The 24,465-nt window shown below is 38.9% G+C and overlaps 3 protein-coding genes across 7 annotated transcripts in view; all 3 read right to left on the minus strand.

Annotated features, from left to right (window-relative positions):
* Positions 1-154: 154 nt before the first annotated feature.
* Positions 155-8,840, minus strand: aqp10b (aquaporin 10b). Its single transcript, XM_041967275.1, has 6 exons — positions 8,473-8,840; positions 3,550-3,676; positions 1,490-1,627; positions 1,066-1,184; positions 700-917; positions 155-590 (listed from the first exon to the last, which is right to left on the minus strand). The coding sequence occupies exons 1-6, from the start codon at positions 8,836-8,838 to the stop codon at positions 389-391; spliced, it is 1,170 nt and encodes a 389-aa protein (XP_041823209.1). The 5' UTR covers positions 8,839-8,840; the 3' UTR covers positions 155-388.
* Positions 8,841-12,025: 3,185 nt separating this feature from the next.
* Positions 12,026-14,674, minus strand: hax1 (HCLS1 associated protein X-1). The gene is made up of 7 exons (XM_041967423.1): positions 14,499-14,674; positions 13,971-14,227; positions 13,155-13,360; positions 12,980-13,043; positions 12,767-12,900; positions 12,518-12,638; positions 12,026-12,437 (listed from the first exon to the last, which is right to left on the minus strand). The coding sequence occupies exons 1-7, from the start codon at positions 14,561-14,563 to the stop codon at positions 12,364-12,366; spliced, it is 921 nt and encodes a 306-aa protein (XP_041823357.1). The 5' UTR covers positions 14,564-14,674; the 3' UTR covers positions 12,026-12,363.
* Positions 14,675-18,303: 3,629 nt separating this feature from the next.
* Positions 18,304-24,465, minus strand: part of ubap2l (ubiquitin associated protein 2-like) — a 28,971-nt gene continuing 22,809 nt past the window's right edge. For 3 of the 5 annotated variants that reach the window (XM_042011607.1, XM_042011605.1, XM_042011608.1), the window contains 4 exons: positions 23,445-23,570; positions 21,223-21,290; positions 20,901-21,095; positions 18,304-19,744 (listed from right to left, as the gene is read on the minus strand). In XM_042011607.1, coding sequence (XP_041867541.1) covers positions 19,649-19,744; positions 20,901-21,095; positions 21,223-21,290; positions 23,445-23,570 — 485 coding nt within the window. In that variant the 3' untranslated portion in view covers positions 18,304-19,648. The remainder of the gene's footprint in view (positions 19,745-20,900; positions 21,096-21,222; positions 21,291-23,444; positions 23,571-24,465) is intronic. The other 2 variants (XM_042011609.1, XM_042011610.1) reach the window with 1 other exon arrangement.

A 24,465-nucleotide genomic window follows, 5' to 3' on the forward strand; every position in this document is an offset into this window, starting at 1 on the left:
AATATCTTTATTTAGCTGTTAAACGCCAATGATCCCCATCAACTGACTAATGCAAGTCATACATGACCTGATGATGAAAAGCTAGGTGAATCATAGAAGTCTTCCCACCCTAAACATGAATATTTACAAAAATGTGTGCCTTTCTTTCCCTTAAATTTTTTACTGGATAGCTCAAAGTACAGTAGCATTCATGCAACTCTACACATAATTCATAGGAATCCATCTAACAGCAGTTGACCAAGTAATGCAAAGATGAAGTTGTACTATTGGATTTTAACAAAGTCAACTTATTCAATAAAGTCAGCTGGCAAAACTGACAGCTATAGTGACTAAATTAAGTGAACAGTATACTCTGTTTCCTTCCTTTAAAGGCAGCACAATTCTGCCACTAAGTGGCTTTTTTACAGCCTGGTTCCACTCCATCCAGCTCCAGCTCTGTCTTGCTCTCTGTGACCTCCTGACACGAGGCCTGGGACTCAAATGCAAGGGGAGGATGGTGGACTTCAACCAGCAGCTCATAGATCAGTGTCCCCAGGAGAGCACCAACACATGGTGCCACAATAGGTACCCACCACCAGCCTCCTCCAGCCCTGTGAAAATAGTTTACACAGAAAAATGCACTTTTTAAAATTTTTCCAAGTTAATGAATAAAATCAAGAGGTTCGATTTTATACAGGAAGAAAAGACAAAACTACTTACTTGAAAACATCAACCCCCCAGCCCGCAATGTACGTGAACAATCGAGGCCCAAAGTCCCTGGCTGGGTTGAGGGCGTATCCACTGTTTGAGCCCATTGAGACACCAATAACCATCACTGCTGCTCCTGCCAGGAGGGGCTGAAGGCAGTCAGGGATAGAGGTGTTCCTCTGGTCCCCAATAGCCAGGACACACAGCAGCAAGGCAGCGGTGCCGATCACCTGGATGACATGGAAACAACTGTACAGAGAGAAGCATACTAACTTGATGGTTGTTTTTCAAACTTTGAGCTTGTTATCTTTCACTCTGGTGATTATGATAATGATAAGTCTTTTTATGGTGATAAATGAGGGAGCATCGGTAACTAACCTGGTCCATAATTCCTCCCCACACACTGAGGTAGGCAGCTGGGTAGGTTGAAAATATACCCGCTGTGGCGGTGGGACCCGTCACAGTTAGATGACCTCCGCTGTAAGTCTGAATGGCATCTGTAAACACCATCGCACATGCGTCAAACACAAAAATATACAAAAGTTGAACAGACTCACTACCACAAAGATGTTCCTTCTAAATGTAAATCAGTTCCCAAGTAAAACTGTCAAAGCAAATCCAACACCAACTTAATAAACATTGCAAACATAAAATAGTTTTAGGAAACTATCCTTATACTTTCAGTAGAAGAAACTGAACTCTGACATTTAAGGTTGAGAGGTATCAAACTTTCTTTCTGCTGCTGTCTCAGTGTTCTGCTGATGAAAAAGGTTGACTACAGGGATCATTGTTGAAGGCTCACCATAGTACTGCAGCCCGACCGTGGCTGCAGCCAGAAAGGCTCCAAACACCTGGAAGAGGATGTAGAAAGGTAGTTTTACCCACGGATGTCTGCCCAAAACACACAGGCTTAGAGTAACTGCAGGGTTCAGATGAGCACCTTGGAAAAGTAAAAATAAATAAATAATCTTATATGACTTGTAGAAAAGATGTAGAAAAAGCCTTTGAATGCTTTTGAAAGATGAGCACCCCCAAGGCTTATCAAGTTGAGATAACTTGTTAAAATAACTCCCCTGTTCACTCTGAAAACAAAGACCTTCATATTTTTCAAACATTCAGCAGCTCTTTTAAAAACTCCTGCGTAACAATCTGCAAAGCAACATTTATGCCTTCAAAGCAGGAGAAGACAGAGAGCTCAAAAGGTTTTCAGAAAACCATTTGTTCCATTTCTATTATTTAGAAATTTCTAATAGAAACAGTGGTCATGTTAATTTTCAGATCATGAAAACTCAGTTTTAATTGCACCTTCAGTAAACCTGACAGATGATTTAGTTGGAAAAAAGTTAACTGTGCAGTTGAACTTCAAGAAAAGTCAGAAGGAAAAAAAAAAAAAAAAAAAATTTTCAATGTCCCCACCAAAACATTCAGCATCAAACTTTTGTAAAGGATCATCTTACACCTGATTTCATAACAGGTTTCATAACAAGTTATTTAGGTATGTCAATTTTAAAGGTGCAGAATTTAAGGGAAAAAAACAACATGATTTCATCTCTTAGGCACAGGGGTGGATCAACCATACTTAGGGGGACTGAAGTCAGCAGCAAATCCTGGAAGCAAACATCAACTTCTGTAAAGAAGCTGAATACCCTTTATTAGTTTTATTACGACATGGTGACCCTAACAGTCCTTTGACCTAAATATTTGAATCAACATTAAAATCAACAGTGCAACTAAAACAACTCAAAACAGAAACATTTGGGAAGATTGGAAGAAAAATGGCCCCAAACAGGAAACAAACAATTCTGCCACAAGAGAAAACCTTTATATGCCGACATACTTACCAAACAAGGTGACCGTGCCAGTTATTCAAACAATCTGCTTTACATGTCATCTTCTGAGAAACATGTTATATCATCAATGACCAGGAGCACCCCAAACAAAACTTTTCCAAATGATGCATATTTTGTTATTAATTTCTTGTTATTAATATTGTTATTAATATCAATGTGAATGACAGTGAAAATAATTTATTAAAGAAAAACATGAACTTAATCTGGATTTTATTGAACAAAACTACCATTGATGAAAACAGCATTTCCTGCCAATCATTCAAACTACAGTGTTACAAATCATTATGTATAAACATTTTTAAAACATTAAAATGGTTGTAAAGAACTGAAAATCTATTCTAGTATTTTTTTTTTATTTTTTTTTTGCTTTTTGTAGGTGATCATTTTTCTAAAAACAAAGTTGCTTGTTTTTTCCCCCCAGATTAAAATTCCTTATAAACATAGGGGCCCTTATTTGACATCCCCTAAACAACCCTCAGCCATTAAACTTAAGTCTATGAATAGTTTCTGCCTACACATCATTTGAGGATACAAGAATTGCCTCCCAAAGTTGCTGTGTGGAGTTTTACTGCTGGCCACCCTCATAATTCACTCAATAGGGTTGAAGTCAAGGAAGATAGTGGCCACACCAATAAATTCTCTTTATATTCATAGCAGCCAGAGATTCAGTGGTATCTTTTTTGCAGCATGGAATGGGCTGTTGTCTTGGATGAAAATTATTTTACTGCAGAAAACAAAGGGCCCTACCAACATCACTCTTTTAGATGCATCCCTTCCTTCTCCACCACACCTGAATCAAGCAGCAAAGTGTTTTTACATTATTCTTAAATTGGATAAATAGATAAAATGAAGTTCAAAAAAGGTGCACTTTGCAATATGCAGTGAAATTGTGGTCCTTGAAAGAACAGTATTTAATATTGTGAATAAAAGAAGACAATCCCAGAGAAACATCACGTTATGAAGTGGAAAACAGGTTCAACCAGTCACATTTACCCCCAACTTGGTCTCTTACCTGAGACTCCACGAGAGACAAAGATCCCAAATGTTACTCCCAGAGCAAAGCCCAGATTGATCGACAGGTAATGGCCATTCTTTTCTTCAGATAGGGTCACCTGGGCAGCAGAGCCGCATCCAAACAGCTGCAACATCACAAGACGAACACTTCCCAGTTAAAAACAGGATGTTCTGACACATGAAATACCTTCAAGTTCATGTTGGCTGAACCTCTGTTTCAAATTAGTATGCATCTACATTAACTGGGGACCTGCAAAAGATTTCTTTAGTGGTTGCTGTTTAATTCAGCAGTGCTTGATGGCTGTATGGAGTCCTGGAGTAGGTCATACAGGAAGCATTCAGCTACATTTGCACCATTAAAGGTTAACAGGAAGAAATTATCATCAGTCCAGCCACTACTTATAATTAAAACACGCTTTAGATTGATGTGACAGGTTTGTGCTGTGAGATGACAGGGTTGACCCTAATATTACAGACTATGAGCTTAATGACTGGTGGACTAAACAGCCATATTTCTCACAAACTACTTAACATAAGAATTTTATATTATAATCCGCACAACAGTTGCAGGGAGACAATACATGGGATTGTTTCATTTGCATTCTCCATCATTAAAAATCTCTCACAATTTAAAGGTCTCACAAAATGAAAAAGACTTAAATCAGCAATCTCACTTGTGGTGTTTCTTTGAGATGCATTAACCGCTCAACGTCTTTGGTCATATGATCACAGAGATTTGATACAAGCCTCGACACTGTTTCCAACCAGTCTGCTTCAATAGAATCAAACAGACTTTAGAGTTTCAATGACAAATGTCTTGCACTGTGACAAAAAGGTTTGCTGTGCCTCCCGGCGTGTTGATAGCATGGAGGAGGTACCAGGAGACAGGCCAGTATACCAGGACACGTGGAGAGGGTGCTGAAGGAGGACAACAACCAAACAGCAGGACGTCTGCTCCTTAAACACCTGCAAACACAAGTACTGCAAGAGCCCTACAAAATTACCTCCCTCCAGCAGGACACTAATGTGCATGTTTCTGCTCAAACTATCAGAGACAGACTCCATGTGGGTGGTATGAGAGCACCATGTCCACAAGTGGGGTCTGTGCTTTCAGCCCAACACTGTGCAGCCCGATCGCCATTTGCCAGGGAACACCAGGACTGGCAGATTACCCATTGGTGCTCTGTGCTCTTCATGGATGAGATCAGGTTCACACTGTGCACGTGACAGATGTGAGAGTCTGGAGATGCTGTGGAGAACGTTCTGCTACCTGCAACATCCTCCAGCATGAATGGTTTGGCAGTGGGTCAGTGATAGTCCAGGGAACCTTATCTTTAGAAGACCACACAGACCCCAATGTGCTACCCAGAGGTATCCTGACTGCCATTAGCGAACTGGGATGAGAAAAAAAAATCTATAAACTAAACAATTTATTTCTCTCTGTCCTGTACTTTTTATTGGCTGGTCTAACTAAAGTTAAAATGAGGTCTGCTATTATGTCTGAAACTTTTACCATCGCTTCATCAGTGGATTTGATTTCCCCCATCATTTAAAACAGCTTTAACCTTGTTAGTTTTAACATATAGCCTATATAAAAAAAAAAGGTAAAAATGCAGCACACTGAACTCATACATTTGAAATGCAGAAATAAAAATTGATTAAGCTGAATAATTTTTCCAGATAAACACACCAGATCTCGGTATCTGCATTAGTTATGTAGGGATCGATGCTGAAATATTACCTCTGATACTTATATGTTCTACAATTAATTTTCATGTTGGAATATCAATGTTTTACTAATTCGGGGTGAATATCTAGTTTATTACAAACTGGAATACAATGGAAAATAACTATAATATCAGGGCCTTGTCTAAATTATACCTAGTTAATAACAATTTTTTCTTTTGACTGCCAGTCATGTCAAATGAGGCGCAGCGTAACGGCGCAGCAGCGCGCCGATCACTGTTCAGTCCTTTCTGAGCAGTCGTGTCATGTCTGGATCCGAGCAGCAGCAGTGCTGTATGGTGTGTGTGGGAAAACAGAGGTATTGCCTCAACACTCAAAACCTCCTTACAGACACACTGCATAACCTTCCGACCATAAACCTTTTGTTCTGGACATACACAGTGACATACGGGTGCAGAAATGCAGAAAATTTGAATATCATGCGAAAACTTAATTTATTTTAGTAATTCAACTTAAAGAAGGTAAACTATTATATGGACTCACTATATGCAACGTGAGATATTTGAAGCATTTATTTGTTATTATTTTGATGACTATGGCTTACAGCTTATGAAAACCCAAAAATCAAAATCTCAGAAAATTAGAATAGTGTGAATGCTGTAGCCTCTAAGTGCCACACTCTAATCAGCCAATTAATCCAAAACACTTGCAAAGAACTGCTGATCATTTAAATGGTCTCTCAGTCTATTTCACTAGAATTCACAATCATGCAGAAGGTTGCTGAGCTGACAGTTGTGCAGAAAACCATCATTGACACCATCCACAAGGAGGGAAAGCCTCAAAGTGTAATTGCAAAAGAACTTGGAAGCTCTCAAGGTGCTGCATCAAGGCACATAAAAAAAAAAGCTGAGTGGAAGGGAAAAGTGTAGAAGAAAAAGGTGCAAAACCAGCAGGGATGAACCCTGGAGAGGATGGAGAGAAAAAGGCCATTAAAAAATGGTAGGGGAGCTTCACAAGGAGTGGACTGAGGCTGGAGTTAATCCAAGACACTTAAATGCAGCGTGAAGTTTCCACAGTCTGTGTTGATTTCATGTCATCTGCTGGTGTTGGTCCACTGTAATTTATTAAATCCAGAGTCAATGCAGCCACCTACCAGGAGATTTTAGAGCGCTTCATGCTTCCTTCAGCAGAAAAGCTTTTTGGAGATGCTGACTTTATTTCCAGTAGGACATGGCACCTGCTCATGTTGCCAAAAGAACCAAAACCTGATTCGATGATCAAGGTATGACTGTTCTTGATTGGGCAGCAAACTCTTCTGACCTGAGCCCCATAGAAATCTATGGGGCATTGCCAAGAGAAAGATAAAACACATGAGACCGAGCAATGCAGAAGAACTGAGGGCCGCTTTTGAAGCATCCTGGTCTTCCATTACACCCCAGCAGGGCCACAGGCTGATAACATCCATGCTACATCACACTGAATCAGTAATTTATGCAAAATGGGTTCAAACCAAGTACTGGGTTCATATGCATGACTATACCCTTCAGATGGTCAACATTTCTGTATTCAATATCTTTTTCTATTAATTTAATGTTATATTCAAATTTTCTGAGATTTAGATTTTGGGGTTTTCATAATCAACAAAATTATAGTGAATAAATGCTTGAAATATCTCACTTTGCATGTAATGAGTATATTTTAGTTTCCCCTTTTACATTGAATAACTGAAATAAATTAAATTTAATGCAATATTCTAATTTTTTGAGTTTCACATTATGTGCATTTCTGGAACCGTCACTGTCCAGCAGCGTCCTGAAGCTAAGAAACCACACTACACAATTTTTTCATCCAGGATGCAGCGTGACGTTGCATCCAACACACGAACACGAACTACTGTGATTCAGCAAAGAAACACAAGAAGACATCATTGGATGAAGAGAGCAATAGAATGAGAGAAAGAGACAGAACAAGAGAAAAGATTGTGCGAGATCTTATAGTAAAAAGTACGATGCAAGATTAATTAGCAATTGATAGCGGGCACATCACTGAGAAAATTGCAAAAGTTCTGTAGTACATCTTTAAACATCTCTGAGGCAATCATAACAGAATGATAAAAGTATGAAGCGGAAGAGGAGGAAAGAGACAGGCGCAGCAAGGGTCAGACAGATGCCACAGAGTCCTTTTGTGCTGCAGGCAGGTACTAACCACTATTCAGGTACAGAGGGAGAAAATGTGGAGCTGTGTAGAATTGATGCTGAATTTTAGAAAAATGCTTTTCATCTGTCTGCTAGATTTAGGTTTTTTGTTGACATTCAAACAACCTCTCATTCTTAAGACTAAGGCATTCTGTTTTGTTATGTACAGTATTAAAAGTGGTTATGAAATATGTAAAATGCTACGAGTTCATCTTTGAGTTACATGTGTCCTTCAAATTAGTTCAACAGGCCTAGATTTAGTAGATGCCTGCAGAGGAAGGGCGTCATTAAATATTCAGTAAAGCTCATGATGTCTTGACTTTGAACAGCCAGTCTTATCTACCCTCTTGTTCTTAGAAAAGATCTTTAAGCTGCACAAATTCAAATATCTTCATCAATAACGGTACAATTAAGTGAATATACCTTTATCTTAAAAATGTTAACAGTTTAAATATACTTCTACATATTACTCTATTCCATTAAGCACTGTGGCTTAGATTTGACCTGTGTTTTAGTTGAAATTCATGGAAATAAAATCCAGAGTTGGGTAAGCTGGTGTGGCTTTTCTAAAACTATAGTTTAGCCAGCAAAAGTCAATAAGTGAAATTGATGTTATTTTAATAAGTTGCTAACAAAGAGATACAAGAATAAATGTGACCTTCATAAAAAACAGATAGTGTGCTGTGACAGTGTAATCACTGGACTTTGTCCTCAAGATAAATTCCTCAACTATGCAGATTTAAATGGCATCAAGTACATGCAATTAAGATTTTAAACTACAAAGACCTTTCTTCATACTCCCACTTTTAATCTTCATCCACCCCCCTCACTGTCACTGTAACTTATGCATGGTGTCATTTGATCAGGCCAAAGTCCTGCAAAGTTATCCATTGTGCAGATTCACGAAACAGGAGAACAGCATGTCATTTTTTACAGTGAACAGTTATACACTTTAAAAGCTTTGTTTATTCATGAGTAAATCTGCTGCTTTTCCATTTTCCTTTACAAAGTACCTCTTGCAGCAACAAATACATACTTACAATCAGGACGTAGAGTCCGAGAAATTCCGCCATGCACTCTCTGACCAGCTGGTTTCTGATCCGGCACTTCTTTAGCAGCTTCTCCATCACCAAGTTTTCTTCTACACTGTCCTGCTCCAAAATAACTTTCAAAGATGGGACCCTGTAATTGGGTGGATCTGACCTGCACAGCACTGCAGCGTCTGCCTCTCTGAGCAGAGTTTGCCCTTTCATTCTAGAGCCGATTACGTCACGCAGTTTACGGCTCGGCTGTGGTGTTGCATTCAGGAGAGGAGAATAATTCACTTTGTAGGACATCCTAAAATGCAACTCACAATGTGCATGGGCCGTAGCACCACTCTGTCCAGCTGCTTGACACCATCTCATTTGACTGTGATTGCTGTGAGTGCAGGTGAGATGAACTGGCTCTGATTGCTCCCTCTGTTTGATTGGCCAGGTTCACACTGATTTCTTCTCCAGATGCCAAACAAAGCCTGATTGTTGACATTTGAGCATTCCTATAAAAACTCTAAAATCTACATAAAAATGGCCTCATATAAATCAGTTGTACAGATTAGAGGCCAGCTACTTCTTTCCACTCTCTCAAAACACTTTAAAGAGGAGTTATGAATCATAACAGTTTCTTGGCAGCCATATATTGATTATAATTCCTATCTTGTCATTTAATTGTCCATTCTGTTTAAAATATTTGTGATAATGAAATCGCACTGTTACTTGCTCTATCTTTAATGTCGTGTTTAATATTATGTAAATGATCAAACTTTGCATTTAAAAAATTTCCAGCAAATGATTAGTTTTTTATCTTAGGAAAAGAAATGTAACACTAACTTCCCAAACCTTAAAACTGTATACAAACTTAAATATTCAGTTTAGATAAAAGGAAATAGTCAATCATATATGAGCCTGACACACAGGAAACAAGAAAACTATATTTATATCTTGCTGAGAATAAAAAGTTAAAAAGTCCTCCCCCAAATTATTGCTTATTGCTTTCTAGAGACATCTGGGGACCCCAGAGAATGTATTTCCAGTATTAAGAATGCTGTGTCTGTAACTATGCCGGAGTAAATTACAATAAAATTGAAAATTGTTAAAGAAAAGTGCTTTAATAAAAAAAAGTTTGGTATAACACCAATTCATAACAAAGTTATCTCAGAACACTTGACAGACAAAATCAATTCAACTGAAAATAAACGTTATTATCCTGTTTAATTATTCTTTTTTATAGTAGGCGATTGTGTCTGTAATTTTTTCAGCCCTTATAAAGGCCGATCAGGCACTAAAAGGGTTCTTACGGTACCATTAATGGTTGGTTTGGCAAGGAAATTTCATTTTACACACAATATTACACACATAATTCACCTTAATAATAAAAAAAAATATGTGGTTTGTGCAATAATGTTAGCCTGAGCTCCTGCCTCTGATTCTGCTGCAAAGCTCTGCTCCTAGAGACCAAAACCTGGAGTTTTCTAAGTATAGTCCCTGGTTTTCCTGATCTTTGGCTCTTAGGAAGCACAGCATTAAAAATATATTTCTGTTGTGCAAATTAATACATGGACTCATGAACACCTCTGTAAAGCTTTCTCAGTATACACAGTCCTTCACTGTGCTGTGCTGCAGCAGTGGGTTAAAAAAAAGTCTTCAAACGTCTCCTTATCCTGAAGTTGGAGAGGTGAGTAAAATCTTTCAACCAAATATTTCCTATTTTCATCCCATCCGTATTGTTCTTTACAGAGTTCTTTCAGCAGGAGGTTAGCAGGCCAGATGACTGGAACCAAAAAGCCAAGGGAATCATAGATGGAATTACCAACAGATAAAATTCTTCATCTGGTCTCTGGCTTGTCTTGCACTTTTATCTGGGTGAAGGTGAAGTTGTTGTGTACCACTGAACTCCAAGAGTTCTTTCAACTAGCAGAGTATCATGCCTCAGAACCAGGTCTTTCACTTCACTTGTCCAATGAGGCTCTGGAAAGGACAGTAACACCTTCCTGATGTTGCTCATCCACTTTATTAAAGTAAAGACAAGCACACAAGGTCTTCAGGTGCCACGCTTTTGAGACAGTTATTTACAAAGAACTGTCTGAACAGCTTCTTGAGATGTAACAGCTTCGTGATCTTCAGAGGCTCTTTTTAGTGCATATGAGGCAACACTAAGTACAACATCAGAAGTGTCTTACCTGGGCTAAAGAAAAAATGAACTGGTTTCAAAGTGATCTTTTCTGATGAGAGCAAATTTAGCATCTCATTTAGAAATCAAGGTCCCAGAGTCTGGAGGAAGAATGTAGAGGCAAAGTGTTTTTTGAGTTTCACTTGTATTACTCGGTTTTATTATTAACTTAATTAAATATCATAACAAACCAGCATATCTAAAATGTATTTTGGTAATAGCCAGACCATTTAATGCTTGCTGGACAGGAAGCCAGTGTGAAGATCTCAGGACTGATATGATCTACTTTTATGGGCTTAGTGAGGACTTGAGCAGCAGGTTCTGAATCTGCAGATTCTGCAGCTGTCTGATTGGTTTTTGTGGCCAGACTGTATTAAATAAATAAATAAATAAATAAATATTTGTGAAGTGATAGTAGGCTGACTGGGGTGTTGAAATCCAGGCCTGAGTCTTTAGATTTATGACTTGGTTTGTGCTTTTTAACATTCCAGCATCAAGTTGCATGCTGATTTTATTACCTTCATACTTTGGCTCAAAAGACAATAACCCCGGTTTTGTCTTTATTTAATTGAAGAAAATTCTGGAGCATTCACTTGTTTGTTCAGGGCACTTCATGAGATTTAGTAAAGGAGTATGATATAGTTTTGTAAATTTGTGTTTCATCTGCACAATTTCTCTCATTTTAGTTGTTTTTCATCATCTGTGCAAGTGGGAGCATGTGGATGTTAAAGATGTTGCAACAAAAATGCTCAGGACCCAAACCAGTCTGGTGACTCACCCAATTTTCCAGCCTGTGAAGGATTCAGTAATTTGTAGAAGTACCTTTAGCAGCAACAAAAGCAAGCATTTCCTGTATGACATCATCTCTCTTTAATATCATTGTGGAGGAATTTGGGTCCACTTATTTCACAACATTTGCTGCTGTGCTTGAGATCTTTGTTTTGTTGCAAGACCCAGTTTAAAGTTTCAGCTGTCAGACAGATCTAACTCTGAAATAGTTTGACATACAGAGGATTTCATGGTCCATTCAGTTGCTGCAAGGTGTACATGTGCCGTGGATGTAAAACAAGCCTAAATGATCGATCTTCAACCACTTTGCTTGACAACTGATGTTAGATGTTTGTGCTAATATGCTGTGTTTGGTTTTTTCCAAACATGATGTTGAGCACTGTCAATTATCATCTCAATTTTGGTCTCATCTGTCCAAAGGATATTGTTCTTAGAAGTATTGTTTGTTCAGCTGCAACTTTGCAGACCTAAACCAGGCTGTAATGTTCTTCTTTTTCTTATGAAAAGAGGCTGCACACAAGGTGCACTTATATAATGCCACCTAACAGTGACAAACAGTGGATAATGAGGCCTAAAGTTTAAAGGCAAACAATGATGTAAATATATATAATTTATTTGATTCTTTACACACACGCACACACATATCCATACTGGCTTGTTTACAATACAAAAATAACTCATAACTCATCTATGTGTCTCAATATGTCATTAAGACTAGTGATTGGAAGGACTGGAAGTTTAAGCATTCACTTTAAAATTCCTGTATAGTCCTCGACAAGTCAACAACTCAACTTTTCATCCAAAAAAATTAATTTAGAAAATTTAGGATCATGCAAGTGTCTGTCCATAAAAAACCCTACGCACAGCTTGAGATAAACACTTGTCAGAGAACAAAAGCTAAACTGTTCATTCTAGAAAATATGCTTTATTTTACGTTATTTAAACCCCCCAAAGAACTTGGAGAATAATGAGTCGTCATCCCGCAAGTCTGAGAAGCGATGTGGATTACCTGGAACCAAAACAAAGCATTAAAAATGCTACTGCTGCTGTACGAATACTTTTTTTCTTTTTAAACCATAGCTGACCTACCCCGTAGCACGGGTCCGGTCTGATGGTCGGAACCCTCCAACATCGCAGAGCCTCCTGAGCGAGTCACCGTGGTCTCCTCATTACCGTGGCCATCTCTGACTGTACGCCTCTCCTCTACAGTCTGAAATCAGGAGAAAACATTTATTTACTTCTAACTGCAGTAAAGTTTAACAATCATACTGTATCTCATCAGACCTCACATGGATGTATAATTAGTATTTAATGTGAATGTGGATTTAAAAAACTCACCCCATCAGGTTTTACCACCTTGGTGACAGTGACAGACTGGAAGAATGACCGGGTCCTGGGTTGGCTTGGTACCTGACCAGCAGGTGGAGTTAGAATCTGATCCAGGCCACCAGAGGACACGGCAGAGTCCAGATCTAGACAGGATCAAAATGGAAAATTAGTCAAAAACAAGATAAAATCATATAGTACAATACAAGTAAAACTTGCACCTACCTCTGTCTTCTTTGAGGTTCTCATCTGGAGTTTTCTGTGGCCCTTGCTTCCAAATATCATTAAACTATTAAGATATGGTAAGAAAATCAGAGTTGTTAGTTAAAGCAACATGTGCTGCAAATGAAACTAATTCAATTGATGGAAAAACAGAATGAGAGGTGAATGTTTCATTAACCTTGGAAAAAGGGGTCCAGCCATGAAAAGGTGTGCGGGGAAATTGTGGTGACTCATAAGAAGGTTGGATGTCACTTGGTGGCTCTCTGTAGGGCCCTTGTTTGCCACTGTCCGGGGGCCTGAGCATAAAGTCTCTCAGAGGGTTCCCGCTACCTCCATCTTTTTCCGCTCGGTCCTGAGGTGGTGTTGGCATGATTCTGGGAACGTCTAACCCACATGGGGGAGACAGAGACGGAGAAAAAAAAATAAATAAATAAAAAAATCACAAAGGAATCTGTGACCCCCTCATCCCCAAATAAAGCCAAAACTACATGTTTGGTTCTGGATAGGGTGTAAATCACCAGTTTGATCAAGATTATATCAATTTAATGGATAGTGATTCAGTGTTTGCCAATATCGTAAATTCTGTCACGATCCAACTTCGATTCGATTTAGGATCCACCGATTGATATGAAACAATATCGCAGGTAATTGAACACAGTCATTTCCATTAATATCAAAGTCCCAAAAAGCAACTACATTATAATTTAATATTTTTACTCTTAAGCTCGAGTATTTAAATAAAAAACAATGTGTTCTTATAACAAAGACAGACTAGTAATAAATAGAAAATGACCTGCCAGGGGAACTCAAAATACAGCTATTGTCAAAATAAAAGTACATTTGATAAATGGTTATTGTTTCGATTTTTTAAAGAATCTTTCAATTTGGGATCTATTGCACTGTCTCACTGATGATATGATCGATATATCAATGTATTGTTACACTCCTACTGGCTAGCGATATAAATGCAGAGATCTCGATTCTGTTTTCATACCAAAGTGTCCAAAATCTGAATGCTCATCCCAGCGGCCCAGCCGGGAGAAAATCTCCTCCATCTCTCTGAGGACATGGCCAAACACAGGAGGCTCCTGGATCCTCATCCCATCCGGACCAAAACTGAAACCAAATCTCCAGGCACCGTCAAAGGGGTCCTGTTGGTCCCCTCTATATCCATCATAGCAGAATCCATCTTCATCATCTTCATCATCGTCGTCATCATCATCATGAGTCATAGCATCGAAGAAGGGGTCCCTGATTAAATAAACAGAACAGAATGCCGTCCATGTAATTCATGTCATGGTAAGAATCTCCTCCCCGTTAGCCACAGTAATAACAACAAGCTAAAAGTTACATGTATAGACCTCAATCGTATTATACTGTGGTCTAAATAAAACAGCAACCATGATAGTTAAGGGACCCCTGTGGTTTTCCTTGGCAAAACCCAAACTAATCTTGTCCTTGACAGAGCGGTTTCATTACTTAACAGCAGGTAACTTCAACTACTTGACTCTAAAAAACTCACCTTCGGCCTCGATAGTGGCCTCCAGGCACTCCGAAAAACCCGCGAAATAAATCAAAAACACTCATTTAATGACAGTGTTGACAGAAAACTACAGCATAACTTGAAATGTAAAAACACAAAACCGCTGGAAGAGAGCAGGACCAACGCCGTTACGTATGTCAACAGTGCCGTAAAGTGTTCTGAACTATTCGGCATGACGCAAGTTGTCGTAATGCGACATTACCACACCTAACCCAAACAACGCGCAGTAGAACAGCCACGCACATCTCAGTTTGAGAGTGGATAATTAATGAAGTGCAACAAAGACCCAGATGTGTTTTTTTTTTGTTGTTTTTGTTTTTTTTATGTGTCAGTTCTAAAAAGTTAGAGTAACATTTTTACTGCTGCAATTAATTCCGTAGGCATAACAGCTTAATTTGAGTTATTTAATATTGACTGAAATGGCATTCTTTTGTTCTATCTACAGAGAACTTAACAACACACACACACACACACACATATATATTTGTGAAACTAAAACAAATAGAATATCGTGCAAAACTTCATTTATTTACAAAATTCAACTTAAAAATGTAAAATAATATATTATATAGACTCATTATATGCAAATATTTGAAGTATTTATTTGTTATAATTTTGATGACTGTGGCTTATAGCTTATGAAAACCCAAAAATCAAAATCTCAGAAAATTAGAATAGTGTGAATGTTGTAGCCTCTAAGTGCCACACTCTAATCAGCCAATTAATCCAAAACACTTGCAAAGAACTGCTGATCATTTAAATGGTCTCTCAGTCTATTTCACTAGAATTCACAATCATGGGGAAGGTTGCTGAGCTGACACACACACACACACACACACACACACATATATATATATATATATATACACAAATAATAAAATCACTTGTGCCTCTTCAACTACTTACATTATTTGTGCAACTTCAATTAGAAAGGAGTAACTACTGTATGGTATTACTATTCATAAGTAAAACATATCCAGGCTACTTCTTTCACTATGAACTTGATGCCTCGTATATTTTTTTCCTAACTATGTGTTCAGCTTTATGAACTCAAGTGAAAATCATTGAATGAATTGCCCTAGCAAAGCCAGAAACTCAGGATTTTAAGAAGTCTAAAAATGGAAAAACAGACAATTAATTATTAACTGTTTTGGAATTTAAAGAAATGTTTTTAATCCTGAATACAATGAAAAAAAAAATATAAAGTAACATTAAATCATATTACATCATTAAACAAATTTAGCAGAACTACAAAATGGCCAACTCCAAGCTGTATATAGTTGAATGCTTGCTGAAGTTAAGCATATCAGGTGATGTGTATTTGTCTAACGAGGGAGGGTGTGATCTAAGGAGGTCAACACCCTATATTAAGGTGTGCATAGGTATTAGGCAACCTCTTTATCTCTGGCAAAATGGGCCAAAAAAAAAAAAAAAAAAAAAAAAAAAAAAGATTTAATGGACTCAGAAAAAAAAAAATGTCTTTCAGAGGGATCCAGCACTCTTGAAATTGCCAAGATATTGGGGTGTGATCACACAACTATCAAACATTTCGTTACAAATAGTCAACAGTTGCAGGAAATGTGTTGAGAAACAAGAATACGAAAATTAAATGCAAAAGATTTTAAAAGAGTCACACATGAAGCTACCAGGGGCCCATTATCCTCCAGGGCTGTCATATTTCAGAACTGCAACCTACTGCAACCTACCTGGAGTGTTCAGTGCTCAGAGACATGGCACTGAATAAGAAAGGCTGAAACCGGACCACCACTGATCAAGACACATAAGTTGAAACGTCAAGACTGGGCCAAGACAGATCTGAAGACAGGTTTTATGGACTGATGAGATGAGAGTGACTCGACGGACCAGATGGATGGGCCTGTGGCTGGTTCAATAATAAGCACAGAGCACAATAAACAAGGTGGAGGTGGGGTACTGGTATGGGCTGGTATTATTAAAGAAGAGCTAGTTTCTTTCTTTTCAGGTTGAAAATGGACTCAAAATGAACTCCCAAACTTTTTCTCCCAAAGTTTTTAGGAGACACTTTGATCATGCAGGGAAAAAGTCTGCATCTTTCAAGAGGTCCTTGAGTTTTATACAGGATGATGCTCCATCGCATGTATCAAAGTACTTTACTGCATGGCTAGTGTTGCAAATATTTTATAAGCATTTTGATTCATTTACTCATTTATTATTCATTTACTCATTTAAGCATTCTTATTCATTTATTCATTTACATTTTATCCTTAGATTTTAGTAACATGCATTAGGCTCTGCTTTTAATTAATAGAACTACAGCTTAATTGTTATCATTGCTTTGCAGGTTACAGATAGTGCATTCACATAAACTCATATAAGGTTACTGAGTTCAATACTGAGAAAAGAGCTGAGAATTAGCGGCCTTGACAATGTTCTGGATGGCCAGTAGGGAGTAAATCGTAAATATTGTTGCATCTCTTTGCTTATCTATTCACTCCTAGCAGAACGGAATTTCCCAGTAACTCAGAAATCATTAAAAGAATAGCCTTTGTGTGAATATTGTGAGAAAAAGTACAAGGGAGTCAGTAGAAAGGCAGAAAAAGATAGTGAAGCAGAGCATAGTATCTTTTTCCTTTCAGCTCTGACGCACCTCAGAAGGAGGACCTGGAGGAATCAAATTCCCGGAAGGATGGACCACCTTGCAAAATACACATTCACATGAAGGCTCACCACATGCACGCACATAGCCACAATGCTTTGTATCACTATAAATGAGGAGGATAATTTAGTTAGGCGGGTCTTTTGGCTGAACCGAAGGGTCCCGACACTTTGTGTATTAGTGATCAGAAGCTAAGCTAACAAGCCTCCTTCTCGAGAAGATATGTATTGTTTTCTTATTACTGGCTTGACAAAGAATTGTCAATTCTACTCAAACTCTGGTGTTTTTGCCTTCTTTTAAAAATGTGGATTTTTGAACACTCTTCCTTCTGATGACTGATTTACAGGTGGTGAACAAATCTTTAAAGCCAACAAAGAATATTTTAAAACTTCACTAGCCAGTAAACGCCTTAAAGATGAAAAAAAGTGCATGCCCCCCATCCTCACCTGACCTAAAACCCTGTTGAGAACTTGTTAAAATGGGAGATTTACAGTGAAGGAAAATGTTACACCAGTCTGAACAGTGTCTGGGAGGCTGTTGTTGCTGCAGCATGAATGTCAACAGATTACAGACTGGATGGAAGGCTTATTACCTTCATTGAGAAGAAGGGTGGCTATATTGGTAACTGACTTTTTTTTAAATGTCAGAAATGTTTGTAAATTTTTAGTTATTATTCTGACATTAACAGATGAAAATAAACAAGTGACATGGGGAAGTTTTAATTTTTCATTTAGTTGCATAATTGTGCACAGATTTTTTCCTAAGAAAGCCAAAACCTCATTTACCTTCTTACATATTCACATTTGAGGTTTATTAACATTTTTGGATTAATCGAGAGCACTTTAGTTGTTCAATAATACATACTCATAAATACAACTTGCCTAATAACTGTGCACACACACAGTGCAGTCTGATGATGTCTTGGGAGTTTTAATTTATGCCTATAATACTCTTCAAATCCAAAAGTCTACACATAAGACTTTTCCAGGCCAAACACTTGGTACAGTTTTGTAATATGTTTAATTACCCAGCTGATATTGAATTTCTGTCATATTAAACTGTCAGGGTTTAAAGACCTCAACGACACAAACGGAAATCAGGAAAAACCACTGGAAGAAGAGATGCTACATTCACAAGCCACAAGAAATGGTTTATTAAAAGACATTAACATCCAAAATGATGAAAATGCCTTTTTTTTTATTTACTTAATATTTATATATTTTTACAAAATAAAAAAAAACATTAAACAAAAAAGGCTAACAAGTCTGCAAGGATTTGAGAAGGAAAAAGAGAAAGCCATTGACAAACAGGGACTACAGTACTTGTGTTTTTTTTTCATATATGTACAAGACAATTTATCCATTTAATTTTTTTTCTTAAAATGCACAGTACAAAAAGAAAAATAAATCACTGACAAAAGAAAAAAACCCATAGTACAATTCTGTCCATCAGTATTCAATGCTGCAGATTTCCCTAGGATGTTAGGGGACGTGGTGGAATAGGGAGGGGGAGGGGGGCTCAGAGACATAACACACTGGAAGGCAGATAGGGTGTGTTGGCGTTGGAAATCATTCTTAATGTCTTTCAGAAAAGATGGGACCTTATGCAACGCATTTATAATTCATGGGAACAGTAACTGTACAAGCAGTGGATAATGAAAAATCCTGTGCTAGGCAGAAAACAAAGCACAGTAAACAACCACGGCCCCCGTCTATACAAACATGCACGCAGTCACATGACAAACACACTTTCCTCACAGTCCAAGCCAGTGAGTTTGCTTATATGTCTTTATATATAATATATCTATATTTGGTAAAAAATAAACTTCACAACTCTACCAATTTAGAGAATTGTTTCTTCAAACTTAAAATGACATAAAATGAAAGAAAGAAAGAAAGAAAGAAGAAGAAGAAATAAACATTCAACAGCGAATTATTATTTTTGGATATTTTGTGTGGGAGGGAAGAGTTTCCACCAATATTAAGGGAGAGGTGAGTTGAGGGTGAGAAATACAAAACCAGCCTGTCCCCCCCACCTTCAGGTTTTACTTCAATCCTCCCCTTCATTCAGAAAGAAGAAAACATGGGAAAGAAAAGACCATACAGGAAATGTTCATTCTTTTAGAAAACAGTTCTATGTTACATACAAGTCAAAGAAAATGGGGTGGGGGGGTGGGGGGGGGATTATCACAATACAAATTCCCAACACTCAATATTTCACCTCTTGATTTCTATAACCATTTATCTCCAGTCTCCCTCTCTCTTCTAACCCCCTCCTGGCCCTCCCAGTCATCCATGCAACTCAGTGCTCGTTCTCTCGGCACAGCACCTCCTCTGACTGCGGTCAGAGCTGCTGGAGTGCTGGGTCAAGAGACTGGGGAGGGAAATCTCTGCAGGAGGAATAGGGAGTTTATATGTGGAGACTGTTTGCAGAAAGACTGATAAGCATCCCTTTCAGCTTGTCAACACCATGGGAGGGACCTGGTCGGTTGATGTTAGTTTGCTCCCCAGTTGTAGCTGTTGTATGCTGCCTTGTTGATCTGAGACTTCTGTTGGATGGAGGCGTTCTGGCTACGCTGTCCAGTGCCGCTCTGAAACAGTGGAGAGGACAGAAATCATGATGCTTCATGCCAAGCGTTCCATCAAATACTATGCATCTAAATGATGTGCTGAAACCATACTGTAAGAGGCATTTGAAGAGGCATCTCAAAGATTTTAAAACCATCTACTCAGTCATCTTATATATATATACACTAATGGGCTCGACGCACGGGAGGCGATGTCGCTCCTTCTCCATTCATTTCCTGTGAAACCTGCGTGATGAGGCGAAAATCGCTGCTCCCCTCCAGCCAAGCGACAGGCGACATTTGCGCATGTGAAATGTTGCGCTCGTTCATGTAGACGTGCACACGGGGCTTGCGACGCAACACAAGAAAATAGAAAAATATAAAATTTTTGTCGCTGTTGCCTGGCACTACAGCCAACAAGCGAGGGGCTTCATGGACTGACCAATGAGAGCAGGCTAGACAGCGCAGTGTGAAAACACTTTGAACATAGAAGAATAGATCCTTTTAGTCCGAACATAGGTTCTGGATTTATCTGGATCAGCCTTGAGGTCCATCAAATGATGATATTCACGATGCTGTTTCCTATTTTGTAAACTTGGATGAACCCAGGGTTGTCTCTCATTTATACAGTCAACAGCAAGATTTCTGTCAATTCGTGCAAAATCTTCTGACTAACTCTGTCATACTTTGTCACGTCACAGACTGGCTTGAAAATGTCAAAATCCCCACTAATATAAGCAATCAAATTTCTTGGAGAAAAGCGATCTTAGAGCGTGATGCACTGCACCGCTGCCGTTTGTCGTGTCCCGTGTGTTCAGTATCACGAAGGTTGCGATGAGTTTCGCCTGTCGCTGTTGTTGGTCGCCTCCTGTATGTCGAGCCCATAAGACCGTCCATTTGGCAGTTCTATCCAACAAGTTTTATTTGAATGTCAACGTCTAACTGGAACCATAAAATCAACTTAACTGTATACATAAATATGTTTTTTACTGTGCATTATGCTTAGAAAACATTAAATAACCTGAATACTTTTGGTCAAATATGTTGACGCAAACATTTATCTGAAACTAAGTTGATTTGTGGGAAATAAGTGAGAAAGGGCTGTTCCCTGAAGGAAACCGATTTAATTCAGATCAAAGACTTACAGAAATAAAAACTCAATTCATGCCTGTACATTTACCTGCCCATCTTGCTGCAGGTGGTGGTGCAGAATCTGAGAATGGGGTTGTTGGTGCGGGGCCAGGATGTGCATGAAGGGGGCTGGAGCATACCCTGCAGCAGCTGGGGGGTTAATGGGCCCTCCACTCCCCAGTGCTGAGGGCAGGCTGAATGAAGCTGCTGGCGTCCCAGCGTGGAAACCCTGCTTCTCAAACGACTGCAGGAAGAAGCCAGAACCAAGACAATCAGATCAATTTTAAATAAACTGGAAATCTAACTTGAACTCCTCTCCTATGAAGACGAGTTAGGAATATGGATTCAAAGCATTTTGTTTCTGTAATTACCTGCGTCTTTGTGTAAACAGACCCTGAAATATCCGGTACCCCTGTGTTGCTTGACGTCACAGAGACTCCTGCAAAGACAGGAGAAACAATACAAATTCAATTTAAAATTGGTCAGCGTAACATGTAAACATGATCCATGCACCAACATCAATCCAACCGTGACCAGCTGCATGGTTATATTCCAATCTAACAATAACTGCTGTATGTTGAAGTTAGGGCTGGGTGATGTGGCTTAAAAATAAAATCTGATTTTTTTTAACCAAATCTGATTAATTGATTTTTTTCCTTTTTAAAAAAAAACCCAAAACATATTCAACTTATTTAAAACATTTATTTATATGAAGGAATGCCAACAAAGTAAATAATGTCATAACCGTATAACACCGTATAAAAGGCTTCATATCTTGCACAGAAATATGCAACACAACTGCATCCGTGATGTCTTTCCATCTGGATCCTTATCATATGGGATCCACCGCGGAATAAATTCTCCTGATGGCGGTCGTCTCTTAACGAGAGTTTGTGGGCTGAAGTTGTTTTCTGCATCTCGTAGCGGGCAGCATTTCTCACTGCGGTTTAACGCACAGCTAAATCCCAGGCGTGAGTGACAGTTTACTTTACTGTAAAAGTATCGCTGCTTTGAGTCTGTTGCTAAGGAAAAAATAAAATCCAGATTTTCATAATAAAATCACCAGAATTGGAAATTTTGATTTATCGATTAATCGCCCAACCCTAGATGAAATAAATAATTTATTCTCTGAGGAAAGAACACATCTATACCAGCTCATGCTCATAGATGATTTCAGTAGTTCTCCTGTTATGAGGACAGCAAAAAAAACTTTGAGATGATAATGAAATGAGGAGAAAAGGAATAAAAGAAAGATGGTGTTGCAGTGTATCAGCCTGTATCTGGTGGTTACTGCCCTGCTTGTTTCAACAGACAGTGACCCCCTGTGTCGCCATGGAGACACAGAACAGAGCCAACTGGTGTTGCAAACAAAGCTGACACTGAAGAGCAAACTCGGACTCAAGACTTTGGGCCAAAAGCATTTTTATTTTACTTTGGTGCAACAATCAACAAACCAACTAAATAATGAGCCCCAACTCTTAAAATGAGATATTTTATTACAACTGTACATGCAAAATACCAAAAGGTATTTTTTTAATACATAATGTTCTCTTTTGTTGCTTTTCAACATAATTAAAGATCTTTGGACTTTAGAGTTTTGGGCAGACAAGATGTTTTAGGAACGGGAATTCTAAGAAACCAGTGTGGATTTTACACCGTTTTCTTTCTACGGAAGAGTTCCAAACCAGGGACGGAGCATGAAAATTGACATGGTGCAGGTTTAAAATCATCTCAAAAACCCCACTTTAAAAGATAAAAAACGGTTTTGGCGAGAAATCTTGAAGTATTACTTCTTAAGTATTACTTCTTAAGAAGTAATACTTCTTAAGAAAGATGAGCAATACTTTGCTTTTCTTGCTTGCTGCCTCTTCTCTTTAGTTCAGCTAAAACAAGTCATGGAAACGCCACTACACAACACTCCGATGACAACAGTGCATAAAAATCCTCAGTCGAACCTTTACAGACTCTTTTGCAGGACAAACCTGTTCTCATTTGTGTACCATGTGGTGCTGAGTGCACACCACTGCTGACCATAAGATACTCAACATCACATTCACACATTTTCTTCGAGCACAGCATTATTTTGATTATTGCAGACTTTGTCCTCTTTGCTGTGTCGCAACCTATGTTACTTACAGAGAAATGAACTTGTTACAGTGGAGACAGACAAATCAGCAATGATGACGTTGATGAAAAGCAAGCAACACAGAAAATGGAACCCTATCAACCAGAGCAAAGCATCATCAGTTTGAAAAAAGTTTGAGAGCGGAAACATTTTTGGCACCAAGCCTGATTATCACATAGCATAGTTGTCCAAAATCATAAAACCAGATTGGACTGATGATGAGTTACTCAGGGAAAGATCTGGTAACAGAAAGAATGGCAAACAAGGCTTGTAATAGAGGCAGGCTGCTCTGGACTATCTGAAAGCATATGTAGTGTGAGGCTTTGCCCCACAGGCACAGCTTAACAGCGATGAGGCAAAGGAACAAGAGCAAAGAGGGGGAGAAGAATGGCTGGTGACACGAGGAGGAAGACGGGAGGGACAGGGATTTTTTTTTCCTCTTTTAATTTGGCATGTGGCGGCACTCACCGACTCCAGGCCCGGTGACAGAACTGGCTGGCTTGTTTTGTGCAGAAGCAGCAGCGGCCACGGCAGTGCCGTATCCGCCCTTACAGAAATCCCCACTCCCTGAAGCCTGGCCCACATCCTCATAGCCTGCAACAGTCAGACACACAGCCGCAGCCCACAGCGTTAGACACACCAGGCAGGGGAAGCAGACCTGCATCAGATAGCATTTGCAAATAATTTACAGCATTTGTTTGAAGTTGTACCACATGGACAGGTTTTACAAAACTATGACAATACGGATGGTGTCAAGGTCTTTGTGCTGTAATGAGCTGAATTTTGACACCAAATGTATTGTCTACACAGCAAAACCCCATCCATCCGGTCCAACAAGCTGGCCAGAATTACAGCCAATGTCATTTGCAAATACTACTTGACCCAAGTCGGGGGGGGGGGGGGATAGGTGAGGCGGGGGGCAGGCAGGGTGTGTGTGTGGGAGGGGGGGGTGGAGAGTGAGCTTGAGTTGGGCAATGGCAGAAAGCAGCAGATGGTGCAGCTTAAAACAAAAAGGTTTTGTGATACGTGTTCGACATGGGATGCTAAGTGACGGGAAGAAAAAAAAAAAAAACTAAGAAAACAAAAACTGTTAAGAAAGAGAAACACAAATTTATAAACCAATGTTGTAGGCCTCGATGAAAATAAAATACGGGATGTATGGTGACCCAAACCAGACTGATACAAAGAAATATGGGAAGATTCTGACTTCATCTTTGTTCAGGATGAAGGAGTGTGTGTGATGTGGCCGATGGCAAAGCTCCTGGAAAAACTCCACTTTTTGAAATGAGCAAAGCAAGGCAATGGAGAACAGCTGGAAACCAATTATCTAAGTCTTCCGTTTTCAAAATGGTATAGACAGAAGAAACTGATGAAGCTTCATTTACCTCCACAAATTTGTTACTCTATAGTGGTCATTTAAAGAAAGTGATGCTAGACGCCTTTGTGTCGTTTTATCTAAAAATCCTTTGGACACATTCCTCAAGTGTGC

The sequence above is a fragment of the Melanotaenia boesemani genome, chromosome 17, assembly GCF_017639745.1.
Source record: "Melanotaenia boesemani isolate fMelBoe1 chromosome 17, fMelBoe1.pri, whole genome shotgun sequence".
Lineage (NCBI taxonomy): Eukaryota > Metazoa > Chordata > Actinopteri > Atheriniformes > Melanotaeniidae > Melanotaenia > Melanotaenia boesemani.

Bases quoted from the DNA above. Each gene is read 5' to 3' on its own strand.
- aqp10b (XM_041967275.1), bottom strand. From the start codon at position 8,838: ATGAGATGGTGTCAAGCAGCTGGACAGAGTGGTGCTACGGCCCATGCA. The intron at 1,185-1,489 runs GTGAGCCTTCAA...TGGTGTTTACAG, and splicing joins GGTCGGGCTGCAGTACTATG to ATGCCATTCAGACTTACAGC. The intron at 591-699 runs GTAAGTAGTTTT...CTATTTTCACAG, and splicing joins TGGGGGGTTGATGTTTTCAA to GGCTGGAGGAGGCTGGTGGT.
- hax1 (XM_041967423.1), bottom strand. From the start codon at position 14,563: ATGAGTGTTTTTGATTTATTTCGCGGGTTTTTCGGAGTGCCTGGAGGC. The intron at 13,361-13,970 runs GTATGAAAACAG...CATGTGGGTTAG, and splicing joins TTCAGATTTTGGACACTTTG to ACGTTCCCAGAATCATGCCA. The intron at 12,438-12,517 runs GTAGGTCAGCTA...TTTTGGTTCCAG, and splicing joins GACCGGACCCGTGCTACGGG to GTAATCCACATCGCTTCTCA.